The following is a 16940-nucleotide window of genomic DNA, read 5'->3' as shown; positions in this document are numbered from 1 at the left end:
TGATGAGATACACACACACACACACACAGACACAGACACACAACCACACAAAACACACACACACACACACACAAAAACATACTGTGCAAGAAGTCCAAACTTGCTCTATTCACACTGCTTTGAAAGTGGTAGCGTATCGGAGATGACCCTGTCCAGGATGGCCGATAAGAGATGGACCCAGACTAGGAGTCACTGCTCTGGGCAGAACCTCCTCCTCCTCCTCCTCCTCTTCGTCCTCCTCCTCCTTCTCCTCCTTCTCTTCCTCCTCCTCCTCCTCTTCCTCCTCCTTCTCCTCCTCCTCCTCCTCTTCCTCTTCCTCCTCTTCCTCCTCCTCCTCCTCCTCCACATGCAGCTTCTCTGAAGGCCACGGAGAGGACTCTTGACTTAAGGGCCCTTGGCTTTAGGGCTCTTGGCTAAAGGGCTCTTGGCTTAAGGGTTATTTTCCCAGCCCCTTCACCTAGAGCTCCTACTAGCATGTTCACTCTTATCGATGGGAGGACACTGTCACGTGATTGGATCATAGTGAGGCCAGATAGTCTGGTTGAGTCCCAGTCTAAAGGTTCTAGGTTCAAACCCCAAGGTTCATGTTTTCTTTAGCTTTAGCTAAAGGTGCCAATACACCAAATTGTAAATAGTAGTAATAGATAATTACCGACACATATGGCTGTGGTATATTTCATACAGTATGTGTGTAACTGTATATGACTGTGAGTATATTTCAATATGCGTGTGTATATGGGTATGTGCGAGTGTGTTTAAAATATTTTTGTGTATTTATGTGGCTATGTTCCTCAACTCCCCAAACATCTCTCATTTCCCACTCTTGTCAGCTAATGAACGCCGGTAGGAGCTCGTCTAATGGAATTACACTTTAATGACGGTTGGAGCCTTAACGGCCGCAATTAAATACCTCCTTCTGTCTGAGGCCTTCCCACACATCACTCCCCTGACCGTTATAAACTCGGTAATGGCCTGCTCCTCGGACGCATCTCATGCTCTCCCCGTCCCCTCAAGACGCCTGCGAACCATTCGCTAACCAGTCGCCAACCAGTCTCCAACCAGTCGCCAACCAGTCGCTAACCAGTCGCCAACCAGTCACTAACCAGTCGCTAACCGGTCGCCAATCAGTCGCCAACCAGTCGCTAACCAGTCGCCAACCAGACGCTAACCGTCGCCAACCAGTCGCCAACCAGTCGCCCACCAGTCGCCAACCAGTCGCTTACCAGTCGCTCAGACCGCCAGCGTGGCCCTGAGGTTTGGAGGTTGCCGCTGTTGACCCTGAACGTAGGGAGGGTTTTGGTTTGATCCATTCTCTGGTCTTCTAAAGCTCTTCCTGAAGCCAACGTATTCTTTAACATATTCACTCATTTACACACTTATATAATATTTGATATTTGACGTAATGTGTCCTGTAGTGCCAAATCTTAGTGCCAAATCTTCCATCTGGGATCAAAGAAGTCTATCTTTTATCATCTGTGGACATTTGTTTCTCATCAAGTCCTTGACTGAAGCCTTCCAGACAGCTGTAATCTATCTATCTAATCTATAAGTATCGATTCGGGTCTCACTTTCTATTGACGGCAACGCCTTCAGGCCGGTGTCTCACTGGACTAGAGGTCATTAGCCCCTGGTTGGTTCTCATGATAGATGTAGCACCAAAAGGTTGGCAGAAAAGCTTTAAAAGTGGGCACCAAAACTGCCAATGAATCTTTGAAATGATCGAAGGACCTTGCTCTGTGATCGAGCGTTTCCCGCTCTTCCATGAACCGACCTGCCAACTGGATCCCTCCCTCATGGTGTGGCACGCCGCCCAGCATGTTGGCCTGAGTAATAGAGACAACATGTCAACGCAGTACCAACCATATCCCTCACGATGACATCATGTTTGTGTACAGAAAAGTGCCTTGAATAAACGGTAAATAAAACAAGGATTATGATGTCATACCAACAGACGATCTAAAAGTTTGCGACCATTTTGCTTCAGGCCTGTCCTCCGCCGTCCCACTCAACGAGTCTCCAAACGCAACACGGCTGCATTAAGCTACCGTTTTCCCTTTCATTCCCGCGCTCTGTTTCCGGCCCCATCTGGTGTCTCCTGACACTAGCCTCATTAGCTCCTGGTGACCCTGCTAATATGCTAACCCTGAGGCCCTGTTGTCTGTATAGATCATTAGCCTCCTGCTATCCTGAAGCTCCACGTCAAAACAACTCTGCCTCTATCCTTGGGGAGCGCCAGAAAAAGGAACCACCAGGTTCGGTAAATATGTGCTCACACTACAGGACTAGTATCCTAATTATCAGGAGGAGTGGGTGGGAGTTATGTTGTCGCTATATAACACTGGCCGTGAAATGCTATCTAACATAGAAGAGCCCATCTGAGCTGATACGGCTTCCCAATCAGCTGCTCCATGTAGATTTGACCTCTTTATCTAGGATGTCTTAGTTTGGCTGTTCGTTCTGAGCAGCCAGACCAACACCGTGCCGAGGTGTAACGGTGTAGATTCATTACAAATCAGTTCCCCCCCCCAGACACTTCTGGGGGGCGGGGGGGGGGGAACGATTTCATGCCTCCCTGCGCTAAGCGTCTGTTCCCGGCACTAAGCCTCTTCCAACAGGAAAGCAATCTGGGGTTTTGTAAAAGGGGGGAAATACTGAACCCCCTTTGGTTTGCAACCAAAAATATACAAATTCATTAGAAATGGAAATCTTGGGGGGGATTAGGGAGAGAGGGTTTGTTGCCTTCAGGAAGAATCCCAAATGAGCACCAAAATCGAGTCAACGTCGTCAATTAGCCCCAGGTCTCCATGTTGATCTGGGACTGGAACCAACACCCTGGGTAACACTCTGTTGATCTGGGACTAGAACCAACACCCTGGGTAACACTCTGTTGATCTGGGACTAGAACCAACACCCTGGGTAACACTCTGTTGATCTGGGACTAGAACCAACACCCTGGGTAACACTCTGTTGATCTGGGACTAGAACCAACACCCTGGGTAACACTCTGTTGATCTGGGACTAGAACCAACACCCTGGGTAACACTCTTGTTAATCTGCTCTCACTGTTGACCACCGCCACCACAGAGTACAGCATGACTGTACCTCATGACGGGATTGAATCAGCATGTAGCGTTTGACAGTCTTATGGGCGCAGTGTACCTGGTCCAGATCAGGTCCTGACCCCCCCCCCCCCTTCCAGAACCATACATGGACCTGTTGGCAGGGCTCTGTTGAGGGTTGGATCCACCAAAACCATGTCTACTTACTTATTTTTACATATTTATATTTGTACTCCTCTTTATTTACTTTATATTGCATGGTTGCTGCTATCTGCATGTTGAGGAACCCAGCCTAAAAATGTGACTCTTTAGTCCCTGTACAATAAGATGTAATAAAAGTAACTCTGATTCTGATTCTGTTTCCTCTAAGATGTCGGCACGTGGCGTATGAAAGCCTGAAGGTGTTGTAGGTAAAAGGCAGTCGTCTGCCTGCTTACCTGTCTGTCAAGCAGACTGACTCTCTGTATGACTGCATGCCGGTCTTTCTTCTTAGTCTGTCTGTAGATCTGCATACAGTCTGTCTGACAGATACCTCGATAATCTATCTATATCCTGAAAAAAAAATAAGAAAAGAGACAGAATGGTAATTCATAATCAAATAATATGACAATAATACGTATATAAATCTATGCAAAAACCCACAGTAGTACTAAAGTATAGAGCCATCCACTTTAATGTCCTCTGTAAAATCAACATTAAACACAAAATTAACTTAACAACGCACACGATGTCTTCATGTCCGTTGTTGGCCCGTGCTGGAGGACATTTAATATAGAGATGACACTAATCTCGGTTCACTATGCAGCACCTGCAGAGCCAATGCCTGACCGCCAACTAAACATGGTCCAGCTAATGAAACAGAATCGGTTTCCACTCATTAAAAACTAAACCCGAGTTCCTGCTGAGCAGCGCGGACCACCGAAGTCCTGTTGTCCACTCGGAGGACGAGTCTCCTACAGGCAGCCAGCACAGGTCCTCAGGTCTAACGGCTCCACTGAACCCTGGCTCCACTGAACCCTGGCTCCACTGAACCCTGGCTCCACTGAACCCTGGCTCCACTGAACCCTGGCTCCACTGAACCCTGGCTCCACTGAACCCTGGCTCCACTGAACCCTGGTTCCACTGAACTCTGAGGAGGAGGAGACGGGGACATGAGCAGGAGGGGGACGATAACAGGTTATAAACATTGGGAACCACAGACTCCAATATCCAGGGGTATTGGTGAAGTTCAGTAGTCTGGCTATTGCCACACCAAGCTCAATCGTAGATTGCACGTTGGTCCGGGGAAGCTGCCGTCATTTCCTTCAGCACAAGAGGCGTGATCAACGGGCCTAGTTCAACTGACTCTGTACGCGATTGGCTGCTTGCCGTCGCTTCCCTGTCGTCATTGTGTTAAACCAGCCAATAGCGCGCCAAGGGGAAAAGCCAGCTTGGTGATTGGCTCCCGCAAAAAAACGTATCGGAAGCAGAAAGAAACTTATTGCAGTTCTCCAGACCCTTGTGCAGGGCGAACTCAAATCGCCGGCAGAACGGGCGGGGTTACCCAGTCTAGAAGTTCAGGGGATGATCACAGTGAATTGTGAAATCTATTTCACGTTTTGAGAATGAAACTCCTTCCCCTTTTGGCATTGCTGCGTTGAAGGACCTCCAACTGCACCGGCCAATGTGGACTCAACAACCACCATCAGTTTGATTCATGTACAGGAGCACTGCTGCAGGAACACCCTTCACCACCACAGTGCGTCCAGCCATGTGGTTCACTGGTGGTAAAAATACAACAGCATCCTGTTCTATTAACAATGCTGCTCCTTCAAGCGGATGAACAATGATGGATATCCGAGTTGAAGGTTATTGAAATAGAGAGAGAGAGAGAGAACTGGGGAGAGAGAGAACGAGAGAAAGAACGAGCGAGAGAGAGAAAGAGAGAACGAGAGCAAGAATGAGAAAGGACGAGAATGAATGAGCAAGAGAGAGAGAGAGAGAGAGAGAGAGAGAGAGAGAGAGAGAGAGAGAGAGAGAGAGAGAGAGAGAGAGAGAGAGGCCTGCAGACGATTGGAAAAAGCGAGTGCTTTCTTGGCCAGCTCTGCCACCGGTCATGGCAGACCTTGAACACCGTGTGATGGACTTGGACATCTGCTGGCAATGTCAGAGAGTACTGGGCTTGGCAGATATATTTTATTGTCCCGAGGTGAAAAGGGACATATCTGGCTGTTGTTCAGCCATTTATTTGCTCGGTGAAACACAAGCGTTTGATTAGCTTCTGTTGTCTGCTTCGTTCTCCAAACTAATAGGGGCTGTTGAGCACTTTATGAAGTTCACCGGTCGCTGGGCGGACCGACCACAAGGGGAGCCATAAAACCCTTTTACTGTTCACTTGTTCATATTTCTTCCACAGCCTACTGGTTCTTTCATCTAATGATGTGACATTTCAGGAGGATTTTAAATACAGCATCTAAAATAAATAAATACTCCCACAATCTGTTTACACTGTGTGTATGTAAAACACTATCTTCAACCATCATGCTATCATTAATATCTTGGTAACTGCTTTTGTTTTTGAGAGGCGGAGTCTCTGGTCATCTCGTTAGCGCCCTCCCTGGGAGGGGCTGATTAAGATGGTGATCCATATGGGGACACAGTGGGATTCTGGGTAATTTGCTGCCCATCAGAATGAAGCCGTGACAGGAGAGAAGAGACCACGGTCCTGAACTCCAACATGTCCGCCGAGGCGTCCCATCCCGCCTGCTTTGTGAACACCAAACATGAACAGAAGATTGTTATGTTTTACAAAGTAGAATAGTTTCAGAGTGGTGTGGTCTTCCTGTTTTATTAGGGCGCAGCCTGCTGCCCTCTTAGCCATTGCTTAGCCCTCTATGCTTAAGATTTGTACTTAAGGTAAAAAGTAGTGTGTAAGATTCGGGAACATCTTTAAAAGACTGTTGCATTTCTTTCAGAAATCCACACATGTAATTAATAGTATATTTATGTATGATTTGTTAGGATGTTTAAACAAAAAATAAAGTAAAAAATATCTAAATATATCATCACTCATCTATAAGCTGGGACGTGAACCCATGCGCTCCCGGAGGCGTTGACCCCGCCTCCTTTTAGCAGCCTGTGACGGAGCAGGGCGGGCCGTAGTCCCGGGCCACGGGGGAAAGGCTCGTCTTCCTCTGGTGCCACAGAGCAGCCGCTGAACCGCCGTCGCGTGAAGACGTCTGGGTCGGGATGAGACCCATTCTCCGATGATGGGTACGCCCTCAACGGAGTGAACCGTCCAACGGCCTTGTCTGATTCCAAAGCATTGATTCCTGGTCTCTAATTGAGAGTGGGGATGGAATGGGAATATTTAAACACCAGGGAACCCGAGAAAAGGATCTTTTTTTTTTTGGAAAAAGTTACATTTTGACCGTGGCCGTCTCAAAGGCAGCGTCTGAAACATGAAACATGAAAGTATTTCTGGGCCAGCCTTACTGGTTTGCCATTTGCATCATAAGGGGACTGGTAACCAGGGGTGCTTTCCGTGATGCAGTGGCGTTTTCCCTGCCAAAACACTTCGTGCAAGGGAGAAAAATATCCCTTCAAAATAGTCTAAAAGCTATTTAGGCGGGGGGGGGGGGGGGGGGGGGGGGGGGGTCGAACAAACAAACTATTCAGCTCAAAGTAGCTCTCACCACTTCATTGTTTTGCTGAAGTTCAGGCCAGACCGGCCATTTCCACAAGCCTCTTGTCAAAATAGACCTCTAGAGAAATAGGGAGCGCACCACCGCCATCATGTGGTGAGTTGAGACGTTGCGTTTAGGATTCATATGACAAAAATAGTCTCTCAAACATAAATTTCATGCAGATTTTCCAATGAAGAGAAACTAAACTAGGTAGGCCTTAGATAATACTCAATCAAATCCTATTAAATAAAATTATTTTAATAATCATTTTGCATAAGAAATATCAGTGCTAAAACAAATGATACATTTAAAGACCTTGAAACATAGGCCAGTGTTAATAAGATTTGGTCGACCTACTTCAAGGTAAAACATTCACAACAGCGAATTCAAATGTGATACGGTTTAATCTCCGGTACTGCGTTTATCAACATCATCTGATTAGAAAATACAAGGTGTGTGTAAACACAAGGTTAACGCGTTTCTTGATTACACTGACGGGTTATCAACCTAACCTCAAAGCAAACTTATAGTCAAGGAACCATTACATATCAAGGTCAAATATATAGGTTTGTATATTTAGTATACATCAAATCTATTTCACAGGATGTATATAGTGAACTGGCATAAATAAATGAAGCCATCAATACGTTTTTAAACCCATGTTTACCTTCATGACACCAACATATTAACTTAAACACTAACATTTCTGATCACCTAAAAAGGCTTTTGAGAATACTGTGCTTCTAGAGTGGGGAATAATTGTTGAGCAGGTTCTCGTTATCATAGTAGAGGAGGAGGCAGGGTTCAAATCGACCATTAACACACACCTCAGGTCTTTGTTTACGCATCGCTCTGACACGCAAACAATGCAGAGAATGTGCGCTATGCCGAACTGGTTCCCCACGTCGTCGTAGCCACAGCGTCGCAAGCTGCTCCACTTTGACCCAAGGGTTCTAGACCTCATCGTTGTTCTCCACGAGCCGAGCGGAGCGTACACCTGACCAACCCGACAGGACGCCGTCCTCGCTCACCGTTTAAAGTGCATCGAGTTGAACACCAACGAGTGATCCGAACCACCTCGGGCACACCCCGTCACTCCTCCTGGGGTCTGTTCGTGGTCCACCGTCGGTTACAACAAGGGACAACACACGCAGTAGCACGGGACATGATCCTTCATTCAAATAGCAATTGTTCGGTTGGCAATGTACTCCAAATGAAGTCGTACAGCATCATTAAAAACAATTCCACTTTTTCTCTGCACCGAGTGACACGATTCCCCTTTGCCGCTCAACCAAACGTCGGCGGGCTAGAGTTCCCGTTGGGCGGTCCGTGCCCCTAGTAGCGGTTGGCGTCGTCGTAGGACATTATGTCGGGATCAAAGTAGCCCTCCAGTTTCCACTGCAGCGTCTCGAAGGTGGGCCGGTCCTGTTCCTCTGCCTTCCAGCAGTCCTGCATGATCTCGTACATCATCTTGGGGCAGTGGGGGGGCGCGGGCATCCTGTACCCCGTGGGCACCTTGGAGACCACCTGTAAGTTTGTCATGTCTGGGAGGGGGGGCATCCAAAGGCAGAGGATTAGGGACCAATCCAGTGTAGGGATTGTATCAACCGCATTACCGATAGCATTTGGATGATTGCAATGCTTGAGTAAAAGCAGGTAGGTAACTGGGAGAAATCAGCACGAGTAGGCTACACTTTAGAGGGGCGATATCATGTCCCCAGGTGTCAGTGTGATAAGCCCTTACAAGCCATTTCCCTGCCTTTTCCCTGTGCCCTAGTGACATCACAAGTGGGCGTGTCATCTTACATGTATCATGGACAGATCAGTCTACCATCCTACCCAGTGGAATGTGGCAAATGTTGCTCATCTATCCATTATACATCTAGGTGGACACACCCCCTAGTGATGTCACTAAAACACAGGAAAATACAGATTTTCAAAAGGCATGCACCAGCTAATCTTACTCAGACCTGGTGACCTGATATCACCTCTTTAAAGTTCCCCACTGAAAGAATCTCAGCCTTCCCTGCAGGCCTCCCTCCAAAGCCACTCCCCCAAAACACGCCCAGCTCGCTGGCTTTAGCCACAGGCCTGCCTAGCCTTGTGGAGGAGAGCCCGGGCCGAGACCGCGCAGGGTAGGTAGACAGGTAGGTAGACAGGTAGGCCAACCAAATCGTCGGGTTGTCAACAGAATGAACAAATATGACCATCCTTTTAAAAAATGGCCTTCCCTAGCTTTAACGACACAAAATTCCCATTTGAGTCCAGAATGCTACTCTGCTTTTATACAATTCTAGGTTAGACGTTTGGATATGAGCAAAGAAACAATAAAATAAATAATCCTAATCTTCAACCTATAATTATGATTGGTCGACATGCTTCCAGTATTGCCAGTATAGCGGACTAGGAGGGTCATGGGGTCTTACTCAGGTAGGGCATCTGGCCGAAGGTGATGATCTCGTGCAGCAGGATCCCAAAGGACCACACGTCGGACTTGATGGTGAACTTGCCGTTGTGGATGGCCTCCGGGGCCGTCCACTTGACCGGGAACTTGGTGCCTTCTCTGGCCACGTAGTAGTCCTCGTTCTCCATCTTCAGGAACAACATTAAAGATCCCATATCAGGCCTTTTTAGGGTTAAGAATTGCATATGGGGATACTACTAGAATAGGGTTACATGGCTCTATGTTGGACACTCCTTTTTATTCTCACTGTTCGTTTCCCACTGCACATTTCCCACTTCTGACCTCCCAATTTTACGAAACTACATTTTTGGCGTAAACAAGCCGCTTGACGCCCTTATTGAGGGGCGTTCTCGATGGGCGCGAATACTACCCCCGGCTCGGACTTAAATTTCTCTAGTTTAGCAGACGTAAAACATGTATCCATACATCATATAACAGTCTAAAGCAAAGGTTAAAAATCGAAAAAACATGACATCACCCCTTTAGAAAAGGCCACACTTGAGAAAAACGTGTCTCTTCCGTTACTGTTACTTTTTCCGTTACTATCGGCCAAAAATAATGACCGTGAAGTCATAAACCAAATGACCTGTAGGAGCCGTCCATGGACTTACTTTAAACACGCGGGCCAGTCCGAAGTCGGCCACCTTGCAGACGTTGTTCTCCCCGACCAGGACGTTGCGTGCCGCCAGGTCTCGGTGGATGTAGTTCTGCAGCTCCAGGAACGCCATCCCTGACGCGACCTGGGCCGCCACTTCGATCTGGTCTCTGATGCCCAGCTTGCTCCCGTTGTCCTCTGCGCACACGCACACACACACACACACACACACACACACACACACACACGCAAAATGAATGAAGGACTCTCACTTAGGTCTACCTATCCGTCCCAGTGAACATGACATTAAGGAACGAGTAAAGCAATGGTTTGGGGTAAAGATTGATTGCTTTGTGATGTCGGGACGTCTGGGTACACCCCGTTACTCAATATTATCAGGCATAAAAATGTTAATCACCCGACGCATAAGTGCTACGTTCACATTACATTTACTACTTTTTACCATCCTATTTACTTTATCTTGTATTGTTGCAGTAAATTACAGTAAGGCCTGGGTGGTGAGTTACAGTAAGGCCTGGGTGGTGAGTTACAGTAAGGCCTGGGTGGTGAGTTACAGTAAGGCCTGGGTGGTGAGTTACAGTAACGCCTGGGTGGTGAGTTACAGTAAGGCCATGGTAGGTTACAGTGAGGCCGTGGTGAGTTACAGTAAGGCCATGGTAGGTTACAGTAAGGCCTGGGTGGTAAGTTACAGTAAGGCCATGGTAGGTTACAGTAAGGCCTGGGTGGTGAGTTACAGTAACGCCTGGGTGGTGAGTTACAGTAAGGCCATGGTAGGTTACAGTGAGGCCGTGGTGAGTTACAGTAAGGCCATGGTAGGTTACAGTAAGGCCTGGGTGGTGAGTTACAGTAAGGCCATGGTAGGTTACAGTAAGGCCTGGGTGGTGAGTTACAGTAAGGCCATGGTAGGTTACAGTAAGGCCTGGGTGGTGAGTTACAGTGAGGCCGTGGTGAGTTACAGTAAGGCCTGGGTGGTGAGTTACAGTGAGGCCTGGGTGGTGAGTTACAGTGAGGCCTGGGTGGTGAGTTACAGTAAGGCCTGGGTGGTGAGTTACAGTAAGGCCAGGGTGGTGAGTTACAGTAAGGCCTGGGTGGTGAGTTACAGTAAGGCCATGGTAGGTTACAGTAAGGCCTGGGTGGTGAGTTACAGTGAGGCCTGGGTGGTGAGTTACAGTAAGGCCTGGGTGGTGAGTTACAGTAAGGCCTGCCGCTGACATCAATCCAACGGGCGCTCGGTGTGACGGCCGCCATCACCCTGCCCGGTCAGTTCCCCCCTGAATGTTTAACAGCGGCCCCCGGCCAAACATGCACTGTGTACACGGCGCCACAAACATCAACACACACATCACCATGAAGAGCTGAGGGCTTAAGAGATTGTAGCTGTCCTCTCTCTTCCAGCATGTCCCCCAACCAGTTTAAGTTAAGTATAGGCTTGGAGATGCCAGTAGTCTTCAAAGTCACATTATGTGACATCCTACACATTATAAATCCAAGTGTTTAAACACATGAAACATCCCCAACAGGTACATGGCATTTAGTTTGTGTTGTCAGAAGGACAACAAATAATGGGAGCCAAGAATCAGCGCCCTGGAATGACAAGGTAAACCTGTAGGTACCACTAACCCTAACTTCAACTGCAGGGCGCCCTTACTTTGGAGGGATTCTGAAGCATGCCCAACACTTCCTTCTCAAAAGCAGAGGAATTATGAAGCTAAAATACAATCAGTGTTTAATTGATATTTATTTTTTTATTTGAAGCAGGGCGCAAATATTTGTGGGACTTCTATAGCTACGCCTACTTCGAAGGAATTTAGCAGGAAGAATGCAAATCAGTGCTAACTTAACAAATGGCTTGAATAAAACAGGGCGCTCTTACTTTGGAGGAACTCCAGCAGGCTGCCGTTGCTCATGAGCTCGGTAATGATGTAGATGGGCGCCTCGAGGGTGCACACGGCGTACAGCTGGATGAGCTTCGGGTGGCGCAGCTTCTTCATGATCTGGGCCTCCCTGAGGAAGTCCTCGGAGTCCATGGTTCCTGGCAGAGCCACCAGAAGTTAGGATCAGTACAGGAAGTGGACGCGCATGAGCGGCCCCGACTGTAAACTCTAGACCTTCTTTAACTCGGGTGGCGAGATCAGCGCGGTCACCGTGGCTGATAGCATCTAGTTTCCTCCACAGGGTGGAGGTTCGGGTCCCCTTAGCGGGTTAAGTGCTTAGCATAGCTGGGTAGTAGTAGCTTATTTCAATATATGCTAATAGGGTAGCGTAGCAGGGTGTTAGTAGGTTAGCTTAGCAGGGTGTGGTAGGTTATCATAGCAGGGTGATGGTAGGTTATGTTAGCAGGGTGACGGTAGGTTATCTTGGCAGGGTGACGGTAGGTTAGCTTAGTAGGCTGATGTAGGTTAGCGGTAGGTTAGTATAGCAGGGTGACGGTAGATTAGTTTAACAGGGTGACGGTAGGGGGTTAATCCCTATGTTCCCCAGGTCGTATGTTCCCCGGGTGCAAAGGGTTAGGGTCAGGTTTAAGGTTATGGTTAGGGTTAGGGTGAGGGTTAACCCTAAACCTAACCATAACCAATCGGAGGAGAGACATTCTAACCAATCAGAAGCGAATCAGAGGCGAAAAAGGCGGTACTTGCCCCTACCATCCTACGAAAAAAAGATTTGCTCACATGGTCCTATGTTCCCCGGTCACATACAAAGCGGGAAACATAGGACCCGGGGAACATAGGACCCGGGGAACATAGATACGCTCCCACGGTAGGTTAGCTTGCTCCTAAGAGGAGTAGCTGCCTAGCTTAGCATGCTTACCTGGTTTCAATGTCTTCACAGCTACTGGCGTGGTGTTGTTCCAGAGTCCCTCGTAGACCTCCCCAAACTGCCCGGCTCCCAGCCTCTTCAGCAGCCTCAAAGAGCTGCGGGGAATCTCCCACTGGTCCTGGTAGGAGAGGCCGTGGGTCTGGGGAGCTTCCATCTGGAAGGAGGCCGGATTTAGCACCAAATCAGCTGGAGAACACGGCTCCAATAGTACAGAATGAACGCCCACTGGACACAGCGGAGATTAAACTAGGGTCACTATTGACACATTGAGATCGACTGGAACCCGGACAAAAACACAACAGGAAGTGCAAAGAAAGAAGAAACTAAATCAGGCAGGAACTTGAAATCAGCAGGTTCAGATTGGCATATTGATTTCCATTACTACAGGAAATGGCCACCTGGGCCGCTAAATATGATCACATTTACCCTTTTACATGGTTCAAGAAGTCTTGCACAGAGGCCATCTTCTTGTAGAGAGTAGTGTTGCACCAACTCCTTGAGGGTTTCAAACGTCTTGGTCTTCGACACGTGGTAGTGGCCGTTCTCTCCTCGCCGCAGTCGGTAATGCTTCGCCTTTCCCCTGTCCAGCACTGAGACAAGGAGGCAACACACCAGTCGGTAACGCTTCACCAGTAAAAAACAAACCGGTCGGAAACGCTTCAACTGTAGACAACACACCAGTCGGTAACGCATCACCAGTAAAAAACAAACCAGTCGGTAATGCTTAAACAGTAGACAACAAACCAGTCGGTAACGCTTAAACAGTAGACAACACACCAGTCAGTAACGCTTCACTAGTAAACAACACACCAGTCGGTAACACTTCACTAGTAAACAACACACCAGTCGGTAACGCTTCACTTGTAAACAACACACCAGTCGGTAACGCTTCACTTGTAAACAACACACCAGTCGGTAACGCTTCACTTGTAAACAACACACCAGTCGGTAACGCTTCACTTGTAAACAACACACCAGTCGGTAACGCTTCACTAGTAAACAACACAGGGCCCCCGGGTTTATTGGTTCAACTTTACAACCTGAACATTCCATCATTCCACCGATGGAAACAATGACATCTCTGACGGAGCGAACATTCTTCTGGAGCAGGAAGTAAAGGGCACTATTCTGGGAGTGGCCGCATGGGATTTAGCTGAGCGGGTTAAACATTAGCGGAACATTAGCGGAACAATAAGGGTGTTGTTGAACTCTGTTAGAACTGGAAATAAGTTGAGTGCTTCGTTTTGGTCCCGAGGGTTCGAGGGGTGATCCCCCCCCCCCTTGTGCCCGGCCTAAAGTGCAAGCTATGGGGCATTAAGGGCAAGCTGTGGGGCATTAAGGGCAAGCTGCGGGGCATTAAGGGCAAGCTGTGGGGCATTAGGGGGAAGCCATGGGGCATTAAGGGAAAGCTATGGGGCATTAAGGGGAAGCCATGGGGCATTAGGGGGAAGCCATGGGGCATTAAGGGCAAGCTGCTGGGCATTAAGGGCAAGCGGGGCATTAAGGGCAAGCTGCGGGGCATTAAGGGCAAGCTGCGGGGCATTAGGGGGAAGCCATGGGGCATTAAGGGAAAGCCATGGGGCATTAAGGGGAAGCTGTGGGGCATTAAGGGGAAGCTATGGGGCATTAAGGGGAAGCCATGGGGCATTAAGGGGAAGCCATTGGGCATTAAGAGCAAGCTGTGGGGCATTAATGGCAAGCTGTGGGGCATTAAGGGGAAGCCATGGGGCATTAAGGGAAAGCTATGGGGCATTAAGGGAAAGCCATGGGGCATTAAGGGAAAGCTATGGGGCATTAAGGGAAAGCTATGGGGCATTAAGGGAAAGCTATGGGGCATTAAGGGAAAGCTATGGGGCATTAAGGGGAACCTCATCGGAGCGTCGACCGTTGTTGTCCGTTTGCAACGGAAAGCTCCCAGCTCCCTGTGTGGCCAGACGGGTGAGCCAGCTCATGGAGAGGGGGGCGGGGTCCTTACCGGAGAGGGACAGCTCTCCTCTCTGACTCTCACAGTTGCGGATCAGGAAGGCTCCGTGCTTGTTGTCTCCAGCCAACAGCTGCTTCTCTGCATCCAGCCTCTTGGTGTCCGGGAAATACCACCTGCACCCAAACCAGCGTCACCAAACCAGTCCAACCAGTCTCAGCCTGGGCTACACACACCCCGGAGCACTTTATTGTTTCAACAATTGGAAACATAATCCCAGAAAAATCGCATTGTGTTAGAATTGAACAGTCTGCATAAATGGAACATTTAGTTAGAACAGGTTTTAGATGGTTCTGGTATTCAAAAGAAGACTTTATTGCGCACACACACACACACACACACACACACACACACACACACACACCTTTCCAAAAGATCCAGAATATAAAAACACCAATATGTGACTGCATGGTCTTAATGCAGAAGAGTTTAAAATACCCGCCGGTCAACATAAATGTGTGATCCATGTCCACAGTAGATGACGGGTGGGATGATTAGATGATATTGTACCTGTTCCGTGTCGCCATATTGGAGAGGTTTCACCCATCCCCCCCCCTCCCCCAACCCAATTCATTGGGCGGGAAAAAAAAATTGCATTGGAATGGAAGGTGAAATTTGGGCTGCGGGTGTCAATATTTGTCAAAACAAGGACCTTTTATGGTCAAAAACACACACAAGATGCGTGGTCTATCGCGTATGTAGCTCAATACTTTGCAGCTTAACGTGGTTTTCGTTTAGTCTGACGGGTTTTAAGTTGTGATCGGGCTGGAAACTGTCAATCTGATCTGGCAGCATGGTATCTGATCAGCGCATTGAAAACTCTGCTGGTTTCGGTGTCAAAACTAATGGAAATTTACTCACACCCCATAATAGGACAATAGCTGGGGACCTTTCGACTCAGTCTAGGCAGAACTGGTTCCCCATAGACACTGACGTGACATGATTTCAGAGTAATGGAAATAGCCTCTCATCCCTGATGAAACAATAGCATGGTCACGGGGGGCGTATCTACTCGCAACATGTTATAAGAAGAGAACAGGAAAAACCAGAAGGAACTCTGAAACACAAGTATCAGTATGGGATCCTCTGACACACAGGTGGGCCCAGCATCTAAAGAGGAAGACCTTATCTCCTCTCCCCCTGTTGAGCGGACACCTGGTCCCATTAAACGGACTGGTCATCATGAAACTCGACCAGGTTATCATGAACCTTGACCGGGTATTCCCCACCATGAGAATTATTAACGTTAAGGCATTGGCCTGCCTTCACTTCCTGCTTAAGAGCCAATCATTAAACCCCCAGAACTAATATTTCGACTCGAAACACTTCATGAAGGAAAGAAAACTAAAGTAAAAGAAATTCAATTCAATACAATTTATGAAGCTAAACCTACTTGGCTGTAATTTGACCAAGGTCCATGAGACATCAGGGTTGTTGTTCAAGTAAATACTTTTGATCAAGATAACTTAATTACAAATAAACTCTGGGTTGGAAGGGTTTGGGACAGAATTACTTCTGTAAACACAGCCCTGGCCATAGCCCATATCCCCATCCAGGGGATCCACACCTTTATATTGTCCTGGTGCGCCTTGTTTACCTGGGACTGAACCATCCTCATCATAAGTCATATTACGGCTACTCACGGCTCGGACTCGATGCTCTCCACGGGGGCCACGTAGTTGGACGGGATGTAGCCTTGCCGGTTGACCGACAGCCCGGTGAGAGCCCGGGCCACCCACCAGTCGCCTGCACTTTTGTCCAGAGCTTCCAGTTTGTCTCCCGTGTTGAAGCTCAGGTCGTCCTCCGTGCGCGCGGCGTAATCATACAGGGCGACGTAGACGTACTTGGCCGCTTCGGGGGCCGGGCCGGGGCCCCTTGCCTGGGGGGCCACGATCACGATGTCCCCTTTACTAATGCCCGGCCGGCTGTCCGGAGGAGCCTTCTTAAAGTAGGACAGACACGCCGAACAGCAGGAGCGGCATGCCTCCCGGAGGTCCTGGAACCGGGACTCCATGGTGGACTGAAGCTCGTCAGATGATCCAGATGGTCCCCCTGAGTGAAAAGCTCAATCAGCCGTCCTGTCCCCGGAGTGTCCTCGGGCCATCGGGTATCTGATCGGTGGTTTTCCAGAAGAAGTTGGAGATAGCGGACTACAAATGCCCGCCGGGTCGTAAAGATGTCCCCTTCGCTCGTTGGACCCGAACCATGGAAACAACAAGAATCTGTTCGGGCGGCAGTTTGTTTTATGGCCGATGTCGAGAGTGCGGCTTAATCAGCTGCACATTACTCACCTGAGGAGCAGCCAGCCCCCGGGCTGCTGGGCGCCCTGCTACCGTCA

General features: G+C 48.6%; 1 protein-coding gene across 2 annotated transcripts; it reads right to left on the bottom strand.

Moving 5' to 3' along the window:
* Nucleotides 1-368: 368 nt before the first annotated feature.
* Nucleotides 369-16899, bottom strand: frk (fyn-related Src family tyrosine kinase). 2 transcript variants are annotated; one of them, XR_013812508.1, is made up of 10 exons: nucleotides 16246-16899; nucleotides 14597-14718; nucleotides 13048-13211; nucleotides 12613-12775; nucleotides 11678-11836; nucleotides 9800-9981; nucleotides 9151-9316; nucleotides 7552-8268; nucleotides 3497-6377; nucleotides 369-1823 (listed from the first exon to the last, which is right to left on the bottom strand). XR_013812508.1 is itself a non-coding variant. In XM_079753309.1 (8 exons), the coding sequence occupies exons 1-8, from the start codon at nucleotides 16614-16616 to the stop codon at nucleotides 8060-8062; spliced, it is 1536 nt and encodes a 511-aa protein (XP_079609435.1). In that variant the 5' UTR covers nucleotides 16617-16899; the 3' UTR covers nucleotides 6962-8059. The 2 variants fall into 2 exon arrangements, 1 of the variants encoding a protein (XP_079609435.1); XM_079753309.1 differs by lacking the exons at nucleotides 369-1823; nucleotides 3497-6377 and having other exon boundaries at nucleotides 6962-8268.
* Between the last annotated feature and the right edge of the window lie 41 nt (nucleotides 16900-16940).

The sequence above is a fragment of the Pollachius pollachius genome (genome assembly GCF_949987615.1).
Source record: "Pollachius pollachius genome assembly, chromosome: 16".
NCBI classification, from domain to species: domain Eukaryota; kingdom Metazoa; phylum Chordata; class Actinopteri; order Gadiformes; family Gadidae; genus Pollachius; species Pollachius pollachius.
This window is presented reverse-complemented; position numbering and strand designations above follow the sequence as displayed.

What these genes read in the sequence shown, in the direction of transcription:
- frk (XM_079753309.1), bottom strand. Translation starts at nt 16,616, where the DNA reads ATGGAGTCCCGGTTCCAGGACCTCCGGGAGGCATGCCGCTCCTGCTGT. An exon ending in TTCTTGAACCATGTAAAAGG is followed by an intron (nt 12,776 to 13,047) that starts GTAAATGTGATC and finishes GCCTCCTTCCAG; the next exon opens with ATGGAAGCTCCCCAGACCCA. An exon ending in CGGCCAGATGCCCTACCTGA is followed by an intron (nt 8,269 to 9,150) that starts GTAAGACCCCAT and finishes CCCCCCTCCCAG; the next exon opens with ACATGACAAACTTACAGGTG.